This window comes from Suricata suricatta, chromosome 13 (assembly GCF_006229205.1).
Source record: "Suricata suricatta isolate VVHF042 chromosome 13, meerkat_22Aug2017_6uvM2_HiC, whole genome shotgun sequence".
Lineage (NCBI taxonomy): Eukaryota > Metazoa > Chordata > Mammalia > Carnivora > Herpestidae > Suricata > Suricata suricatta.
In genome coordinates, this window is record NC_043712.1 from 50,248,724 (window position 1) to 50,270,213 (window position 21,490).

At 36.0% G+C, this 21,490-nt stretch overlaps 1 protein-coding gene across 1 annotated transcript in view; it reads right to left on the reverse strand.

The window, feature by feature from the left end:
• Nucleotides 1–444: 444 nt before the first annotated feature.
• CNTLN (centlein) overlaps nt 445–21,490 on the reverse strand; it is a 291,923-nt gene continuing 270,877 nt past the window's right edge. Inside the window, exons 24-26 of the mRNA XM_029920696.1 lie at nt 15,643–15,828; nt 12,907–12,984; nt 445–1,811 (exon numbers count right to left, since the gene is read on the reverse strand). Coding sequence (XP_029776556.1) covers nt 1,710–1,811; nt 12,907–12,984; nt 15,643–15,828 — 366 coding nt within the window. The 3' untranslated portion in view covers nt 445–1,709. The remainder of the gene's footprint in view (nt 1,812–12,906; nt 12,985–15,642; nt 15,829–21,490) is intronic.

Below are 21,490 nucleotides of genomic sequence, written 5' to 3' on the forward strand. Positions count from 1 at the left end.
CATACAGTCTTTAGTTGATGGCCCCTTTCCTCTATACTGTTATGAGTAGTTAGTTCAGTAATGTCAATATTTAGAGCATTCTTTCAGCATAGGTATAATGTCACTGTGTAATATTCACAACGTTTTGCCATCTAATTCAATAGCAAGACAATCCATACTCTGCTATGCCCGAAAAAAAATGTGACATTGATTGCCATTTTTCTCTTCTTTTCTTGTTTTGACATGATGGGTATGTACTGTTATATATATTTTTTAAAGTACAGTACAGTAGTATTTGTAGCATTTGAAATGTTGTCAAGTTGTAATTGTGTCATTGTGATTTGTAGCATGCTAAGAAGTAGTGCAAAGTGACCACAGTATCACATATGGTCTGGGCTACATAGTCACTTGAACTACTATAGCTTGAAAGCACCCATAAATAATACATAAATAAATGACCATCACTGTGTTCCAATAAAACTTTATTGATGGGACACTAAAATTTGAATTTCCCATAACTTCCACATGCTATAAAACATATTCTCTTTTTGTTTTAAACCATTTGATAATATAAAAATTATTCTTAGCTTGTGGGCCACACAAAAACCGGTAGCAGTCCAGATTTGGCTTGTGGACCATAATTTGCCAACTGCTGCCTTAACCTCAAGGGACCGGTATTCTAAAGGGAAAAGGGAGGAGAAAATAACATGAAGATATATAAATGAACAGGTAAAATAGTTAATCTTCTGTGATAAAGGAAATTAAATAGTATGGTAGCCAGAGAATGTGTCTCTGAGGGAGCAGATAAAGTAAATGATGAGGAGTCAGTTATGAGAAAAATGAAGTACAGACTATTTTAGAAAAACAGCAACAGTAAAGGCTGGAGTCAGGCAGAGGTTTTGTTAATTAGAGGAACCAAAAAGGTCATGTGTGACAGGAACATAGTGAAGAGGTGAAATAGGGGTGAGAATATTTGAAAATCTAAATAAGGGTGATATCATTATTAAGAATTTAAATTTAATTAGTTGACCACAGTAGGAGTTATGCTGGATCTAGCCTAATTTTATACACTGGGCTTGTGGTCCCTTCTAATTTAGATGACCACACAAAGTCTTGTGAATTTAAAAAAAGAAAGGGAGAGGAGAAAATGTTTTTATTTTTGCCACATAGTTCTAGTAAAATATAGCATCTCCTACGTAATCCAGTATATTGAGAACAGATACAATTGGACCATACAATTTATTTTATTAAATTCTCATCCTTAAGATATGATGCTTCATTTTATATTTGCTTGCAAAACAAATGTGCTCTTCATTTGATGATTTAAGGCCTTTTATAGTGGTTTGATATAAATGGTCTAGTTTCTTCATAAAACTTACAACATTCAATCCTCAATTTACACTTTTTTATTCTCATATTCAGACCAATTTGTGTGTCCAAGCTTGTTCCAATTTCTTCTACTGCCCTGGAAGGAAAATCATTTTTAAGTTTGCATTGATTTGTGGCAATATTTGTATTCAACAATCAAATGCTACACTATTTCCTTTTAAATGGCTGTGTACTTAATTAGTTTCACTTGTTCAGCAATTAATTAGTTTGAGAGACTTCTTATTTTGGTATCGAACCTATTGATAGTTGGAGCAGATACTGTATCAGGATTGCAATGCATGCTCTCCAGTCACACCACACAAAAAGTTTTCACATTTGAAAAAAAGTTCTTCATTGTAATATCATCTAATATCTTTCATAATTGTGAAATAGCATTCAACTAGTTTCTTCCTTTCATTTATTTTCTCCAGTACTGCTTCTAGCAAATATGATGCAAAAGGAAGCTGTAAGAAAAACACAGAAAAAAAGATGATCAAAGCTTTATATTTTCTTCAGCTCAAAAACATACACTAAATATCATTAAACCATTAGAACTCAGCTACTTGCAACTTTGCACCCATAATGGCACCCTTCTGGGTCTTTTTTCAACTCCTCTTCCTGGTTGGTGTGGGTAATTTTGTCTTTTATAATAAAAATGATAAAAGAGCAGAAATAAAATGAAAAAAGATAAATGCCTTATTGAACAATTCATGGTTTACTGACCATGTTAATGATGTAATCTGCAATACAAGCAGCTGCGCCATTTATCTTCAATCAGCTGATCGATAGCTGGTTACAGTCATCTCCAGGGCCCACAGGCCCTCAGAAGGAACACTGTATGCTCATCACTCATAGAAGAATGAGAGAGAACTATCAATACACTTGTCTGTGTGAAAGCCCAACACCTCAAGAGTTGTACAGTAAAATTTCAGAGGGGAAAAAATGGCAAAAGTATAACCAATTGATTAAGTTGTTATAGAAAAGTTTGTTTGGTACATCAAAGTGTAATACACATGTTGCAAACTGCTGAGTTGATGAAATGTAGAGTACATTTTTAAATTTCGTAATTTATATAACTTTCCTGGTGAAGTTTCATTGTTCCCTCTGCTTCGCTGGGTTTCCTGTAGAAGTCCAAGTCGTATAATACATATATGGGCTGCAAGCAGAAGAAAAGGGAGAGTGTTCTCCAATTACCCCCACACCTCTACCAACTTCCTTTTGTCTCCGTCCCAGCTGTCTGGTCTCCCAGAAGAGGTTTCTAATAATTAAGATGTTCATTATGCCATTTCTTGGAGTTGCCTTTTTGATTCACCAGGGAAAGACCATGTTTGTTTCCCCGAATATGTGGATGGGGATGCTTGCCATGCCCAGTCCCCTTCCCCGCAAGGGAAACACTTTTTTGTGCCAGGACCACCATGGGCAGCATCTGTCATCAGCACCTGACCGAAGACTGACCTCCGCTGTAGGAGGTGCTGGGCTGGGCTCAGCTAGGGTGATTACAATTCACGCGACCAACCAGAATGGCTCTTTTCTGAATTTGAACTGGGGGTAAACAGAAAAGGTTGGCCGGTAGCAGTGGAACAACAGGCCAGACAGGCACAGACAAACAGATTATGCAGGCCACGCAAGAGAAGCGGAGACCGGAGCTGGTCCATAGGATTGCCTCAAATCCCAAGTTTCTAACAAAAAGGTTCTCGTTTAACTTCTTTCTTTTCTTTATAACAAACTGCCTTTTCCTTACGGCAGTCTAGTCTATGCCAGGAGCTTCGCACATGGTCTTTGGTGAAACTTAACTACTGAAGAAAACATAAGATATCAAAATACCACATTTCTTCAGTTCTGAAAACAGACTTGAATAAAAGATACATACATTGAGTTAACCGCTTTTTCTGGGAAAAAAACCTACTACCCCATTAAATATATACACACTGTGTTTGCATTCCAATGTCAGAAATATGAAAATGTGGGGAACATGCATCTTAGAATCAAGGAAGAAGGTTAGATGCCCTTCTGCATGGTAAGGACACTAACAGCAAATCATTACTTTGACAGCTTGCCCTTCTGGGATGCAGAAAAGGATTATATTTGGCACGACTGCCAGTCTTTTAGTTAGATAATTTAAATTCTCAGGGCATTAATAGTAGATGTTAAAGGAATGCACATACAAAATAATAACAAAACTATCAGGCAACCTTCTTTGGCCATGGCTATCAGTACCATATGCATCCCTACCAAAAGGCAGATACACAGATGTTTCCTGGTGGAAATAAAATTCATTTCTTCAAGCTGTTCAAGGGAAAAAGAGTTCTCTAACCAAATAAGTTTGGGAAACAAACCAAACTTTAAAAAGTTCCTTTATTTCAGGATCTCTTAGAAGCTTTAAGATATTAACAGACACTGTGAGTCTCCAAGACAGCAATGGAATATCCTGTTTCCAAATTCATTCGCCCTGGCTTTTCTCATGGTCTGTTTATCGTGTGGAATTAGCCATCCATGGAACACACTTTGGGAAATGTGCTGGCTCTGCCATTTCCTATGTAATACTGTCATTGTACTTTTACCACAAACCACAATGTACTGACATTAATCATCTTATTTGCATTATCACATTTTCAAGTTAAAACGTAAACCTTTTTATCTTGTGATCTGAACAGTTTTCAACATGTCACGTACTTGGAAATTTCACTTCCTTTAAGAAAAAAAATCTGCCTCAAAGAATTTCTCTTCCAGGAAGCCTCCGAGGTGGGACAAGATGTCCATTTACTAATTTACTACTGACAACTCACTGTTTTCTCCTCCTCTGGCTCCCAATAAAACAAAAAGCCCGACAGTTAAATACAACTGTTTGTTGATCCTGTTTTATTGGATTGTAAGCTTCTTTTAAGCTTTGTATAGAGGCGAACACATACGGATTTCAAAAAGCAATCAATCTTTTAATCATGAGGCACAGTATGTGCACATCTATCTGCCCTTATAGGTTCTTCTATTTCTCTCTGCAAATAGGTCAGAAAAATATTACTATCTGTGTTTATATAATATTAAGTGAAAATTCACATATCTTACAAGTTGGTTGGAGATGTTTATTTTAATTCAAATTTTCTATTTCTTTTTTCATAAACCAACTATAAATTTCTTCCTCCAAACATAGTGCTTACTCAATTTATTTTTTACGACTTGTTGTTCCCTGGAAACTTAAGTCCAGCTCTCAAAGAGGCCTTTCGAAATCGATTCTTTTTAATATATAAGGATCAACTGTAATTTTATAAAATATGAAATTAATGTAATTTTATTATAAAATTGTTAGTAATTGAAACAAACCTAGAAGCAACTAAGGAAAAGTCAGAATTACAAAACATTTCATAAAATATACTTACTATTTTCAAATGGATATGACTTTTTCCAAATGAATACCATAACTCACAATAATTATTAACCAAAATATTTTAAGTACGTGTCCCTCATCCTTTATAAATTGTTCCTTATTCATGGAGTAGACTCAATACATCTTCAAATAATGAGTGGACTAGCAGTCTTGGTTTCAAAAATAGCTTCACTTGCCAAAAAGCACTATTCTTTATTTGGCAAACTTCTTTCATAGATTATACAGATATAATCCTTTGCTTAGTCTAGGATGAATTAATGAAAATTATTGTTTTCTGAGAGTGGTTACGAATGGGATTTTTAAGTTTCCTGGCTATTTTAATTAATTGAGAGTAACCACTTTTATCACTTACAGATTATTATTAACTCTTAAATCTTACAAATTCAGGGGCTCAGTCAGTTGAGCCTCCAACTCTTAATTGTGGTTCAGGTCATGATCTCATGGTTTGTGGGATCGATCCCTGCACGGGGATTGAACTCCGTGTTGGGTGTGGGATTCTCTCTCTCACTCTCCGTCCCCACTCTCAAAATAAATAAATAAGCACTAAAAAAAACTTATAAATTACAGTTAACCTGAAGACTTATGGAACATAATTTAGTCTACTGTGATTCAACAGAGTTCTTCAAAAGTATCAAATCAAAACTTCAAAAGTACCAAATTATAGTATCAAATGAACATCAATTCTCAACATAGAGCTATAGATTGAGTGCAGTTAAGACTGTCTTTAAAATATAAAATACCTTGGAAAGTGCTTTAAAATCCACATGGTCTGCTTGTTTGCCCTGTTTGTTTGTTTTAACTGCAGAACATTTTAAAAACATTTAGAAGACCAGGAGACCTGAGTCTAGGTGAAGTGCAAGATTATCTCACACAAGGTGTTTAGAGTCCATTAAAATCTCCCTCTCTGCATTCTGGAAGGAACTCCCTCAGACACAGAAAGCACAACTATTCTTTCATGGATAGGATTTTGGGGTTGGATTGAAGTGGCAGCAATCTGGCCCAAAAGAACCATACCTTCTCACGTGCCCCATCAAATGTATCCGAAACCACAAACCTGACACTTATGCTGCCTTGGATATCATCTCAGATGGCATATGCCAGGGACTGTGATGTCCAGAAAGCACGATTTCTCTCTTTGTCTTGCATAACAAAAGAGAAGGCATACTCCTGGGTATGTCAGTACAGAGTCCCATAGACTTGAACACTTCGACATCTTGGGGGAGAGGAGACAGGTGAAGAGTTGATCCTGTGTGAAATTTCTTGGTATGGAAACTTAACTAGGACATTAGAACAACTGAGCTTTAAAGGCTGTGTGGTGTAGCCCTAAAATGGGTCTTCCTAATCATTCGGGCTGTCCTGTTTCAAAAGGTGATTTCTATCAATTTCCCCTGATTTCACACAGATTTCCAGCTTGTCTCACACCCTACAGACGTTTGCCTTTAGGAGCTGGTACGCCACTGACACAGTCTCAGGTTTGTCACTCACATTCACAAGTTGTGGTTTCATGTAGGTGTTTCTGTGTAAAGGTAAGACGTGAATGATGGGTGCAGATGTTTGAGAGCTGTACTGGAAAGATAACAAAGCCTAAGGTCCCTAACTACAAACATACAGCATGAACACTAACTGCAGTGTGCTCTGAACAAAAACCTGAAGAACAAGATGAACACTTTTACCCTCTCACTCTTGTTTTTGGATTGAAAACCATTACCAAGAAGGTATCACTTTTAAAACACAAATTGACTTGAGTCCCATTGAGAATAATATATATTTTATGTAGTATCCCTGCTCTTACTGGAAACATGAAAGAAGGCTTAACGTTGTTAAAATTAATTTTTTTAATATTTATTTTTGAGACAGAGACAGGGTGTAAGTTGGGGAGGGACAGGAAGCGAGGGAGACACAGAATCGGAAGCAGGCTCCAAGCTCTGAGCTGTCAGCACTGAGCCCAACGCAGGGCTTGAACTCAGAAACAGTGAGATCATGACCTGAGCCGAAATCGGCCACTTAACCAGCTGAGCCACCCAGGTGCCCCCTAACATTTTTAAATTTTTACAAAAAGATCCCAGGAAGACACTGAATGGAGAATTTTGAACTCTTGCTAATTCAGCTAGATGTGAGAAAGCTGCGTGGTGGCCAAGGGTGTGGGCTTATGTATGTGAGCAGGGGTGAGTGAATATGCCTGCATGTGCATGCATGTGTTTAAAGTGCCACACAGAAAGCAACAGACTAGATGTGTCCTGAGTTCTAAGGAGAAACTTTAAGTTAACCTTCAGGCCGGAAGGTACTGTATTTACAAAAGCCATGGAGATTTATAAAACCTTTCTCACTGCCATATTGCAAGGATTCTGTAGGAGGTAAGCATATTTTGCAGAGAGGGCACTGGGGAAAGAGCCATTTTAAATTTCAGCATTCATAAGATCTGAAGCAACTACTAGGAATAGGGATATTTAAAGGTAAAGAAAAACCACTGATTAAATTCTGTACTTTAAATCTCAACAGCTGAAGGCAAAAAGAATTTTTGATATGGTCCCAATGCAAGAAAATGATCTCCAAAAAGTGGACTAAAATGGACTGAATAAAATCCAGAAAAGGATTAGCAAATAATAAAGAATAGGGCAAAAACAAAATGAAATCAACACACATTTTCTAGCCATTCCCAGCTCAAGGCTTTTATATAAATCCTAATAAAGAACCATATGTGTTTATAACTGTATATTATTTATTTTGTATGAGTATACATATTTTAACATATACACCCATAATTCTATTCAATTTAATTGTCTAATAAATTTCACAGTTTATATATTTTAACTCTTTTGTTTATTGTTCTTCACCCCCATAAATGTAAGCTCCATGAAGGAGGTGATTTTTGTCTCCTTTGCTCACTTCTGTACTCCCAAACCTAAAAAAATAATGTAGGAGGCACTATGTACATGTTTTATTAATGGATTCCATAGTATGGGTTCAATGTTATCTCCACTAACTCTCCATTGCCTTTTAAAGTCCCATGTAAAAATGACTGTTTCAGGTATTATTAAGGCCTAAAAGCAAAGGCAAATGATATTTATTATAATTTTAATTTTGAGAATCAGAATGGGCAGAACAAATAAACAGTTGTCTCTTAGAAGGCAGAGTATAAATGACTCTTCATTTGGATATGTGAGAAGGTAAATACCAGTCAGGGTGAAATAGAGGGACATCTCCTTATGTGCCAGATTAAAGGAAATACATTAAATAAGCTACAAAATAACTTCTCTCATTTGTTCATAATTATGACCAGGAGACAGAAGTTCAAATTCAAATGCATTTAAGGCAATCTCTGCTATTTAATGGTAGAGGACATGGCATATGTGATATAAGAAATTTATTGAATTTAATTTTTAGAGAGAGAGAAAGAGAGAGAGAGACAGCCAGCATGCAAAAGTGAGAAAGGATCAGAGAGAAAGAGAAAGAAGGAAAGAATCTTAAGCAGGCTCCATGTTCAACACAAAGCCTGATGCAGGGCTTGATCTCTCAAACTGTGAGACCATGGCCTGAGCAGAAATCAAGAGTCAGACCTTAATTAACTGAGCCACCCAGGAACACCTACTGAATTTACTTTTAAATGTATTCTTTTTTGGGGAGCGTGGGTGGCTCAGTCAGTTGAGTGTTTGACTTCCACTTAGGTCATGATCTCATAGTTTGTTGAGTTCGAGCTCCATGTTGGGTTCCGTGCCAACAGCTCGGAGCCTGGAGACTGCTTCAGATTCTGTGTCTCCCTCTCTTTCTGCCCCAACCCTGCTTGTGCTCTCTCTCTCTCTTTTTCTTTCTCTCTCTCTCTTAAAAATGAATAAACTTTAAAAGAATTTTTTAATAAAAGATTTTTCTCTTGATATTAAGGAGAACATTTTTTAAAAGGATATATAGTTCACATAACATAAAATTCACCTTTCAAAGTATAGAATTCATTGGATTTTAGTATGTTCACAAGGTTGTGCCACCATCACCACTATCTCATTCTAGAACGTTTTCATCACCCTCAAAAGAAACTCTGTACCCATTAGCAGCCACTCCCTGTCATCCTGCCCCCACCCCCATCTCCAGGGCAACCACCAGTCTACTTCCTGTCTTTATAGATTTGCTATTCTGGACATTTCATATGAATGCGGTCAGACTCCCTGTGGTTTTTGTGTGTGGCTTCTCTCACTTAGTGTAAAGGTTCTAGGGTTATGCTGTAGCATGTATTAGTTCTTCATTCCATTTGATGGTTGAATAATAGTCCCTGTGTACATACTCCACACTGTATTAATCTATTCATCAGCTGATGAATATTCATGTAGAAGTTTTTGTATAAGCATGTGTTTTCATTTATTGTGGCTATATACCTAAGGGATGAAACTGCTGGGTCATATAATCTCTATCTTTAACTTCCTGAAGAACTGTCAGGCTCTTCTCCAGGAGAGAATGTCATTTCACATTCTCAGCAGCAATGCATGAGAGCTAATTTCTCCACATCTTCACCAACCCTTAGCATTGTCTGTCTTTTTCATGATAGTCAACCTCCTACGTGTGCAGCAGTACCTAATTGTGGTTTTTGGGTTCTGTTTTCCTGATGGTGTTGAGCATCTTTTCATGCCCTTATTAGCTATTTGTTTATCTTCTTGTAGAAATGTCTATTCATATCAGTTTCTTTTCTTTTAGTTGTTTAGTTGTAAGACTTTGAAATGTGTTCATAAATGGTTAAATTTCACTGAGAAAAGCCAGAGACGCTAGGTTGAATTAATGAAAACTTGTGAGTCCTTGAATATTGTTAATGGAATGCATCTACTAAATTTTCTATGGCTTCAGGACTGACATCTTCTCCCTACCACATCTGATCTACACCTTTTGGTTCCTCAAACTCTTAGAGGTATCATCATCTTTCTTTTCCTGTGGGGTATTAAAGTCACCCATTTTTGGTTTCTGCTTTCTGACTCCACCTACTCTCATTGCTGCTATTGATCTAATCACTATAATCTGGATCACATCTATCTCATTCTTTCTATTTTTATGGCGAGGGCACATACAGAGCACACTGCCCTTTGCCTAAACTATCTTCCTGCCTGCAGTCTCTCTCCCTACAAACCTACTCTGTGCTGATCTCAAGTATCTTTCTAAAGCACAATTCTGATCACATCCATTTCTTGCTCACAAGCTCTTAGAGTTTGGTCCCAGCCTACTTTTTCTCCCATTCCATAAACTACAGAAGAACTAATTTGGAAGGGTCTCCTATCCTATTACAATTGTAATTTGCTTGTTTGTCTCTGTTATAAATTGTAAGTTTTTAAAAATATAATACTGTAAAAAGATGAGTAAATGCAAGTAAAAATGTTCAAAGAAATTAAAAGGCAGCCATGCCATAAAAATAACAGTAGGTATTAGAAAGATTATTTTTTTATGAAATTTTTATTGCTAGAAATCTGCGGGAACAAAAGTTAGGTGCAGATATGATTAAACACAAAATTACCAATTGCATCTGGACTACTTGAAGCAAGGAGGCCATATGTTTGCACTCTGCATTAAATATAGAAAAGTTAAGGTTTCAGGCCTTTTGGTTGTCATGCACTTCTGGCTGGCAGCAGCAGTAGCAGCAGGCATTATATCGCTGTATTGTCCCATACTGCCACATGGCAGAACAGCTTTCTACTTTGTGGTAAATATTACATGAATGCAAATTTGCACCAAATGAATGCAGAGAAAATTTTCCTTGAAAGAAAATAATTTTGTGGCTTAATCCTTAAAGAAAAGATAAAACCACAGTACTAGACTGACTACTATGATCTGAGAATTCCCTTCCAGCACCCAACACACAAGACATAAAAGAGAAGCTTTCCAATAATTTTATTTTCAAAATATTCCAATAACCAAATCTTACTATTGAATAAGTTTTTTTTAGGAAATGTGCTCAGTTATTCCACAGCTTGGGGATCACGCAACCTCAGATACACAGAACTGTATGTCGTATTAAGCAAATGTAGGAAGGAACGTACATATACTTTTAGAGGAGTACCAACCTCTAAAAAACCTGGCAGACAAAGGAAACCTTTTCTAAAATTCAGGACAAATGTAACTGCTGGAACGGAAGAGAGAAGAAAAGTAGGCTAAAAGAAAAGATGTTTTCTATTTTATAGATTTTTCTCTTGGGTGTAATTATGAAGTGACATTCAAGTGCAACCAATGAACTCACTATTTTTTTCTCAAAAAATTCAGAGACATCAGCAAAACCACCTATGTCAGTAATAAAAATAAAAAGTCTTTGACTTTTTAAATGTTTTCATACTGTCACAGTGGAATAAAATTAGCTTGATAAATGATCTGAAGGCACATGATGCAGTTCATTATGTGTAACAGCAACAGCGGTGCTTCCCCAGTGTTCATAAAGGCTGCTCCATTAGATTTACCTCCAGTCAATAATTAGGAGTCCACAAATAAACCCGGGCAATTAAATCAATACTGCCAGGCAATTATATTCCAGAGTCCAGGCTCAGTGGCACAAAAAGGCACTACATCAAACTGCAGTATTAAGCAGTCTAATGCCATTTTCCACAGGATTTTTTTTGCATTGACCGAGTGGCGTAACCATACATCCAGATAATGTAGGATGTGCGCATGTCCATCTACAGAAGTGACTCAGAAAAGCAGGTCTGGGGTCAAGATTCAATAAAGATTTACACAAGTGGATTTATTTTTTTATGTTCATAATTGATGGTAAAAGTTCTGTATTAAAGAGTCGTGTTTACAAACTGAACATTAAAAAATTTATTTAAAAGTTAAATTTTTAATCATTTTCAAGCCTAAACATATAACCTGTCACCATCATTACTGAACTCCTTTGATGTGCCGGCCACTGGGCTGGCTGCTGGGCATGCAACATAATTAAGAAATGGCCTTTCTTCACCAAAGCAAGTTGTCACTGTAGAAGATGTTGTCTGCACTTAAAGAACTTTCAGCAAAGATTGCCAATCACCTTCTGTTACTGTGGAAGTGATTCCAGGTAACATTTCAAAAATATATAAAACTGACGCTAAGAATATGAGTAGTTCATATATTATTTACTTATCCTTGACTTTCCAGAAGTCTAGATGCTTCTGTTTGTTCACATAAATGTAAAATAATTGTTTAAATCTGCTTTTGTTTTTCATCTTTATACAGAAACATTTATGATGGCTTTCCAAACCTTACAGAACAGTAATATATGTGTATATTTTTTTGCTCTTTTGAAAAACACATTTTAGCTCTTTTTATCCTTGGTTCATTTTTAAAAGAGACAATTAGGTTGGGCAAAAACTCTAATGAAAAAGTTTTCGAATACATTACATGCTGCCGGTGATGTCAAAACAAAAGCTGGCTACGACTAGAAAAGCAGGGCTCTCACCTGCCAATAAACTGCCCTTGATCACTTACAAGAGGGGCACATCCCAGCAGACTCCATGTGTATTAAAAAAATACTTGAAAGGAAAGAAAAAGTATCACACAGGTCACAGCAGCCGTCTCAATGGACCCCTCAGGGATTTCAACTCGTCTTGGCCTTGTCATCCTCTATGCAGCTTTCCACTCGGCCCAGAAAATGTCGATAGGAAAATGTTTGAGGGGCCTCTGGTGGAAATTTTTTCATTCTTTCTGCATTGACAGGATGCCAAATCAATATTTACTTCCCACTAACAAGCTGCTCGAGGTCTCAGTAGAAAATATTGTAGAGAATGCGGGAAGACACAGTAATAAACAGCTGTCTGGCTGTGAGGAAAACATGAATTGACTGGAAACAGGTCCATAGTAAAAGGTCACTGAAACCCATGAACTCCTCAGGTGTCCATATCAACTACTAACTTTAAAGACACATAATAAAGAATCTCTTTTCCTAAGAGGGCTGAGAGAATGGATCCTTTTCAGTGTAGCAAGCATAGAGGTTGACTCAATAATTTAATTAATGCATTTGCTAAGACCTATGTTGGCTCTTCCCAAGGCATTTGTTTCATTTGTAACGTCCAAAAGTACAAATAGAGGGTTAACTTTCCTGTCTACCTATTGGAATGCTTCTTTACCTAACAGAAGTAAATAATGTGTAAGTGTTTGCACAAAGTTCCACATCGAGTAAAAATGTAAGGCTTGGCATATTTGTTTTTAGAAGTTTTAATACATGAAGCAGAAAAATGAAATACCTGTCCTTCAAGAAGTTTCTGAATGTACAAGAGCCATTCCCGGTCATTTTCAGCATTTATCTTCATCCTTTCCATTTCCTAAATGAAGAAAATCAAAAGACTGGTGTTAATTGCCTATATATGAACTTAATCATACTGTTAGATACTAAATAAATTTAGAAAGATACTGTAGAATAGGATTCAACAAAGACCAGCCTATCCCTCCGGAGTAGGGGATATGCAAATCTGTGCTCTTAATAATACTTTATAAATACTGACACATGGAAGATAAAGCTCCATTTCTCTATTTCACAGTATAATTCAGGAATATTTTATTTCTGCCTTCACAGTGGAGCTCAAGGTACTGAGGTGGAGGTAAAAGCAATTAAAATAAAATGAAGAATAAGACAGAGCTGCATAGAGGCCACTGGGGAGCTCAGTAGGAGGGGCTTGTGACTCTTGATATTGGCTTCATGGGTTTGAGTCTCACATCGGGTATAGAGATTACTTAAATAAGTAAATAAACCTAATAAAAAGACAGAGCTGTATAAAATAATCATTTAAAAGTAACCCTTGTGAGATAACAATGAACTTTATACTAAAACAATCTGAGTTGTCAATAGATAATTAAGGAGTAATTGTTACAGGTACAAACAAAATAGGACATGGCATGTCACTGGGGTATTTAAATGTTTGCTTATTTAAAACATCCAATAACTGATGGATAAGCAAGGGGCACTTCAACTTACAGTGTTGTAAGTCCCTAAATATTTCAACCCATCAATTATCGAGGTAAAACATTTCCGAAAGTATAATGCATTCATATGTGCAGTTGATTATTCAGTTAAAATCATGATTCAAAAAAAAATAACATCATGATTCAGATTACTAAAAGACGGATCTTTCACAAAGGTAAAGGTTTGGGAAACAAACATTGGTTGGAATTTACTGTATGTCAGGTATCCCACTAGGCACTTCATATAGATTATCAGTTTTTACATGAATTTGCTAGAATTCAACATAACTTAAGAACTTAAGTCAGCTGGTTTGGGCTCTGCTTGGGCAAGTACAGTCAACTCTCTAGACCTCTGAAAAGATGCAGGGATCTAACTAAGCTCTGATCTATAATTAAACCTGTAAATGTATCAAGGTGCACTGATCCTTCGGACAAAAGGGTGTGTGAACAAGGGTCCTTTTTCTTCTAGGAGGACCTGCACTGAAGGTTATGTGATATGCAAACCTCACTGCTGTATGTTCTGACTCTAGAATGCATCTGCTCAGAGGCTGGGGTGCTATTTCTTCACAGAAATGGGCCAGCTACTCTTTGGGACTATAAAGAGAGATCTAACTCATATAATCAAAGGGGACAGCTTTTTTCTAATTTGTCCATTCAGCAAAAGTACTTTTTCCTAATTTGTAAGCCCAAAGAGGGTATTTTTTGAGACCATGCAAAGCTGATGGGCTTGTCCTCCAGAACATTTATCTGTGTGTATGCACACACATGCACACATACACATAAGAGGGATTTTGGTAATCTGCTTGTTTTAAAGCTCTTAGGCAGCAGTGGAGGACTCAACCCTAATTTTCTGTTAGGATTCTCACTGTCAATCAACAAATTTTCATTAAATGTCTATAATAATATATAGTTAACACCCTAGCCAAAGACACTATTATTTCCGGTGTGTATTATATTTGATACTGTATTTTATATTTGATAATGTTCCTGTCCTTCAAAGTTCAGAATTCACAAAGTGAATTCAAAGTGCAGAAAGGTCACGGGCATTGTGGCATAGGTGCTGAAAATAGGAAACTGATAGCTCACTATTCTATTCACCCATGGGATGAAAATAATCTTGTAGGATTCCTTTGACCTCTTTTCTAAAAATTCTTGGCAGTTTAAAAACCTTTGCAGATCTTCTCTTCTCCAGAATTTTTTTTTTCCAGAAGTTTTTTGAGAAGCTGATGGGGGTGCTGGAGGATGTTCTCATATAAACATTTACATCTACCATTTTACTTATTCATTGAGCAAATATTTATTGGGAAGCTACCAGTGCCATCATCTTAATGTCTGCAAACAATAAAATCTAGTATTCATGTATTAAAGATCAGAGACTTAATAGTGGAACAGGATTTAGTACCATCCTCAGGTTTCATAGGATGAGATTCTGTTGTCTATGAGGTAACAACTATGTTAAAAAGGCAGTGGCCTCTGCCGGGGTACAGAACTGCTACTGAAGGTACATATATATATGCATGTCAATTCACTCAGACAGGAGTGCTTTACCCAGCTTAAAGCCATAAATATATATATTTTTAACTAGACCAACAATAATTTTGAATTTATCTAGGAAAGCCAATAGATTTATTATTTTTACTCACATAGGAGGAAAGGTCTTCAAATCAATGATGACCCACCTAAACTAAATCCATTCAAACTGGCTTAATTAAAAATAGTAGCTTACAAGATACATGATTAACTAAATTAAAGAAAATGGAAGAGAAAGGAAGGACCTGAATAACAAACAAGCAGGTCTAAAGATTCTATGTACTGGCTTATTTCCGTATTACACAGTTAAATTTCTCTCAGGATTTTCAGAGTTGGTTAATACCCTTGATGTGACTTTCACTGGTATATTGTCAAGCTTACCTTCATTAATATTAAAGATGAAACTCTAAGAATGATAAAACAATTAAAAGTATTTGCTTAAATTCAATGTACAAAGAGCCCTTGATTAATAAATATTTAAATGATCTTACCATTTCATCTTCTGTATCTAATATTTCTTCTAGATCTGACCGTGAAATGTTCAGGATAGAAGCTGCCAATGTCTGGGCTTTATGGGTTGAAGTTCTGCAAGCGTCCCTGTTTTTCTGCATTATTTTATGCTCTCTGATTTGTTGCCTTATCTCATAGACATCATTTTGTAATTCTTTGACCAAAGCCTGCAACACATTGGAAAAACTGTGGGCTCATATGAAAGTTGTAAATGAAGAGAAAGCAGTCATATATAAAAATATGAAGTTATCAACAAATCATGACTTATTAGGATTCCTCTGATTTTATTTATTTTGGAACGAAATAGATTGCTCTTGACTTATTATCTGTATGTAATAAAAGCTCTCTTAAATGAGCACTCAACCAACTTGCTGGATTAACCAAACTCTCCAATCCCTCTTTCATATTTATGAACCAATATCCTGGTTGGTGAATTCTTGCAGCAGGCAGGCTACTTTTCATCATGCCAGAGCAGAACTACTCCTGCCCACTGAGCTGATGCCATTTGTTCATTGCTGAATGTGTGAATATTTGTTGTAACAGGCTAATTGTATGATTAATTTAATTATTATATAAACTACAGAAATAGAGCTGTTTCTATTTTATTAAAACTGGATCAGAAATCCTTTGCGAGGGCTTGATAAAGGCAAGTTGAGTAAAAGTGTAATTAAAATATGTGTGGGCAAGACAACAATATGGATTTAAAAAAAGAAACCATAAGACTGCTTTACAAAAGTAAGTTCTCCCTTTCAGAAATGAATCAATGGTAGTCCATACCATGCCTGTGCATGCATGAGAAAAGGACACCCCTTACTCTGGGTGGACAGAGCTCTGGAGCTCGGGTGCCTGGCTTTGTGAGCCGAGAGCAGCCTAGCTAGATGTTTGGGTTGTTTTTCTTTTTTAAATTTTTTAATGTTTATTTATTTTTGAGAGAAAGAAAGACAGACAGAGTGCGAGCTAGGGAGGGGTGGAGAGAGAAGAAGACACAGAATCTGAAGCAGGGTCCAGGCTCTGAGCTCTCAGTACAGAGGCTGACATGGGGTTTGAACCCACAAACTGTGAGTTCATGACCGAAGCTGAAATTGAACACTTAATCAACAGAGCCACCCATGGGCCCCATTTGGGTTGATTTTCAATCTTTTGCCAGCTCAAGCAATGTTGCAATAAATAACAGTGCTCATGTATACATTTTGCATCTCTAGGATATACCCCTAGAAGAGAAACTGCTGGACCAATCGGTGTGTCTAACTGTAATTCTGAAAGCTGTTAATCTCCCCCTCCTCCAAGAGAGTACCAAGATATGCCTCCACAAAGAACATATGAAAGTATTTGCGGGGCACCTGGGCGGCTCAACTGATTAAGCATGGGACTTAGGCTCAGGTCATGATTGTACAGTTTATGAGTTTGAGTCCTATACTGGGCTCTCTGCTGTCAGTGCAGAGCCTGCTTCTGATCCTCTGTTCGCCCCCCGCCCCGCCCTTCCCCAGCTACTGCTTTGTCTATTTCAAACATAAATAAACATTAAAAGAGAGGCTCCGGGGTGGCTCAGTCAGTTGAACATGGGACTCCTGAGCTTGGCTCATGTCATGATCTCACCATTCATGAGTTCAAGCCCCGGATCAGGTGCTGCACTGACAATGCAGAGCATGTTTGGGATTCTCTCTCCCTCTTTTGGCCCCTCCCCCATTCATGCTGTCTCTGTCTCTTTCAAAATAAATATATAAACTTAAAAAAAAAGTACTTGTTTCTTCATACCATTAGCAAAAGACCAATCTGGGATTTTACCATACATTGGTTTTTTCACTGTATGTGTAAGTTTTATTTCTCTTATGAAAAAAAAAGTTGAACATCAGCCTAAAGAAATAATTATATTCCTTTTCTCATTATTTTCTATTCTTCTTAGTGATTTGTAGGAATTGTTTATATATTGGGGATATTACATTTATATATTTTACATAAGTATTTTTTTCATTCTTTATGTTTTTCTTTTGACAGTACTTAGTGTTTCATGCCAAGGAAAAATACTTCTTATTTTAATATACTCAATGATTCTTTTCCTTTCTTTCTCACTTTTGAATTTAGTGTGATACTTCAAAAAGTATTCTCCATAATGAGATATATATAAATGCATTTTATAACCATGACTTTTCCTGCTACTTTTAAGTTTTTATTTTTCAATTTGTTACCCATTGGTCATTATTTAGAAATTACTACATAAAATCAAACTTGGTTGTCCCACAACCATTCATTAAAAAGTTCACCTTCCTCAGGATGCATGGGTGGCTCAGTTGGTTAAGCACTCAACTTCATTCAGGTCATGATCTAATGGTTTGTGGGTTCAAGCCCCGCATTGGGCTCTATGCAAACAGCTCAGAGCCTGGAGCCTGCTTCAGATTCTCCTTCTCTCTCTGCTCCTCCCCCACTCTAACTCTGTCTCTGTCTCTCTCTCAAAGTAAAAAAAAAAAAAAAAAAAAAAAAATTCAAAAATTTTTATAAAAAAAGTTCACCTTCCTCCAAGTGAACTCTTATGTGTTTAGGTCAGTTTCTGGATGTTCTGTTCCATCTCTCTTTTTATTAGTGAAGTATTGTAACATACTTAAGCTAGTGAGGCTTTATAATAAATGTTAACATTTGGCAGGCTATACCCTCCCATTACTCTTCTTTTTCAGATTTTTCTTGATAATTTTTGCTTATTTGGTTTTCCATATGGAACCTTATCTATAGTTTCCCTCCCCTTAAAAACCAAACCTTGCTGGTAATTTTATTTCAATCATGTTACATTTTATTTGGATTGGGTTAACATTTTAACATGTTTGAGTCTTCCTAATCGAAGACCATAGAGTTCCCTTCCAGTTAAGTCTTTATTTGCATTTCTTAGAATCATTTTTAAGTTTTCTCTTTATAGATCTAGCTTATTCCTGGGCATTTTACTTGGGGGGGTGGCTGCTTCTTTATTTTAAAAGTTTATTTTTGAGAGAGAAAGTGTGAGTGGGGAAGGGGCAGAAAGAGAGGAAAACAGAGAGAATCCCAATTAGGCTCTGCAGGGTGAGCACAGAGCCCAACGTGGGGTTCAAACCCATGGACCCTGAGATCATGACCTGATTGGGGGCTGCTTCTAATACTGACTGTTGCTTGTATATATAAAGATTGTTGACAAATATTTAGCTTACTGAAGCTTCTTATTTGTTATAATGTTACATCCCCTTAGTTTCTAGAGATTGAATCATATCTGCTAATATTGATAATTCAACCTCTCATTTCCCCAATATTATACCTCTAATTTCTTTCTTTTCTGTTTGCATCAGTTAAGTTCTTTGCAAACAGTATTAAATAGCAGTACTGATGGACATACTTGACTTCTTCCTAACTTTAGTGAGAGTCCTTCTGCTTCTTAGAAAATACTATGCCAGCTTTGAGATGAGAGCCATATTTTAATACATTAAGAAACATGTTTTAATATATTAATATATAATAGTTTAATAGTTTTCTACTCATGTTTATTTCTTATAAAAATATCTTAAGCCCATTTTACCATCCATATAAACTATCATGATTTTCTACCATGAAGCTATTAATAGAATTATTAGTAATTTTCTTAGATTTGAATTATCCTTGCATTTCTGGAATAAACTCTGGTTGGTGTGATATGTTATTCTTTGATTTGCTATTGACCTCTAGGTGCTAACATTTTATCACAGGATTTCTACATTAATGTGAGACTGGTTCTTTTTAGTTTTGTAAAGTCTTTTTTTTTTTTTTTTTAACAATCCACAATGGTGTAATTTATTCATCGAATTCTAAAAATAAAATAATCCACACAAAATAATTTTCTTTACAAAAGAACTTGGAAAATAGTTAATCAAGGGGACGCCTAGGTGGCTCAGTTGGTTAAGCATCCAACTCATTTTATTTTTAATTTAAATCTCAATTAGTCAACAGTGTAGTAATGACTTCAGGAATAGAATTTAGTGATTCATCACTTACATACAATATCTAGTATGTTCAGTCTTTTTATAGAAAATATGGAGGTATCTTTCTCTTTCCACATGCTCAAGTAGTTGTAATGAGGTTGAATTTATCTGTTCTTTACTGTAGTTGCACTGGTCTGAATTTGGCTTACCTAGTATTAGGAAGGTACCTTTCTGACAACTTGGTTTTACTATTGTTTGTTCTAGAGTGAAATTTGGAACATTTTATTTTCCTAGAAAATTATCCATTTCATACAGGTTTTCAAGTTTATTTGCATGTAGTTGAGCTAAGTAGTCTGCCATGATTTCTTTCCCTGGAGTCTGTGACTACTCTTACTTATCACTTGTTTTGCATAATTGTACTTTCTTTTTTCTTCATTAAGGTAACACCATGTCCATCTATTTTATTGCTTTTCTTTTTTAATGTTTACTTATTTATTCATTTTGAGAGAGAAAGAGAGACAGAGCAAGGGTGTAGAAGGGGTGGAGAGAGAGGGAGACACAGAATTCAAAGCAGACTCCAGACTCTGAGCTGTCAGCACAGAGCCCAACGAGAGGCTCAAACTCATGAACCACTAGATCATGACCTGAGCTAAAATTGGACGCCTAACTGACTGAGCCACTGAGGCATGCCATGCTTCTCCTTTTTTAAAAACAACTCTTAAACTATTAAAAACAATAAAATATTTTAAAAAATTTAAATAAAAAATAAAAACTCTTGTTCATTTATTAAGTGTACATTTTTAATTCATTAATTTCTATTTCAATTTGTAGGTTCTAGTTATTAGTTCTGGAGCTAATTTTCATTTCCTCTTGTTAATTACTGTAACTATGTAAGGTTATACTTTTTTTTAGGATTGTTTTAGCCATCCCATGGGTTCTGATCATTCCAGAATGTTATTTTTTTTAGGGATATTGTAATTTGTTCACATTTCCCTTCTTGACCCAAGAATTTTTTTCCTTTAAACACTGAGGTGGTAGTGACCTCTGTTTTCTGGTTTTGAAATTAATTGTAGTTTAACTGCATTACTCCCAGAGAAAGTTATCTATACTATTTCTACTTTTCAGAATTAATTAAGGTTTCCTTTGTTGTACATCTCAGAGATTTTGGACGCAAAATCTGAGGTGTGGGAGGTCTGTTGTAGAAACAACAGCTGTAAGAAACTTCAGGAAGCAGGACTGCGCAAAAATGAAGTGCACTGCAGTTCCGATAGAGGCTTTAGGCCAGCTCATTTGGAACTCTGGAAGCAAAGATGGCCTCTCAGAGTTGTCTCATCTTTGTTTTTTCCCTTGTATACATGACATGAGCTTTTACTTTGCTCTTCTTTCTTTTTTCCCATCCAGAAGCTTCACTAAAACACATCTAGGGTATGACATATTTAAGATCAATTTTCCCTGGTTCATGTTATGTTCTTATAAGTCTTTATTTCTGGAAATTATTGCTGAATTACAACTTCAATATTTGTTCTGTTCCATTATTTGTTTTTTTCCTGGAAGACCCCAATTATACATATATTGAATCTCTGTCACTTTCTTCATAAATCCTTTTCCCCCTAATGTATTTTATTTTTAAACTTAGGCATAAGTGAAATAGTGCATGCATTTTAAGTGTTTAGTTTACTGAGCTTTGAGAATTGTGTGCATGTATGTAGTCACTACCCTGCTCAAAATATAGAACATCTGCATACTCCAGAAATTTCTCTGATGTCACTTCCTAGGTAATTCCTCCCAGAGCCAAACACTGAATGTTGACATACACACATATTCTTATGAAACCAGCAATATATATTTTTTCTGAGATAATTTATTTTCTTTTACTTCTTTGCTTTGCCTGCCAACTTGCTTTCATCTGCTCCTATGT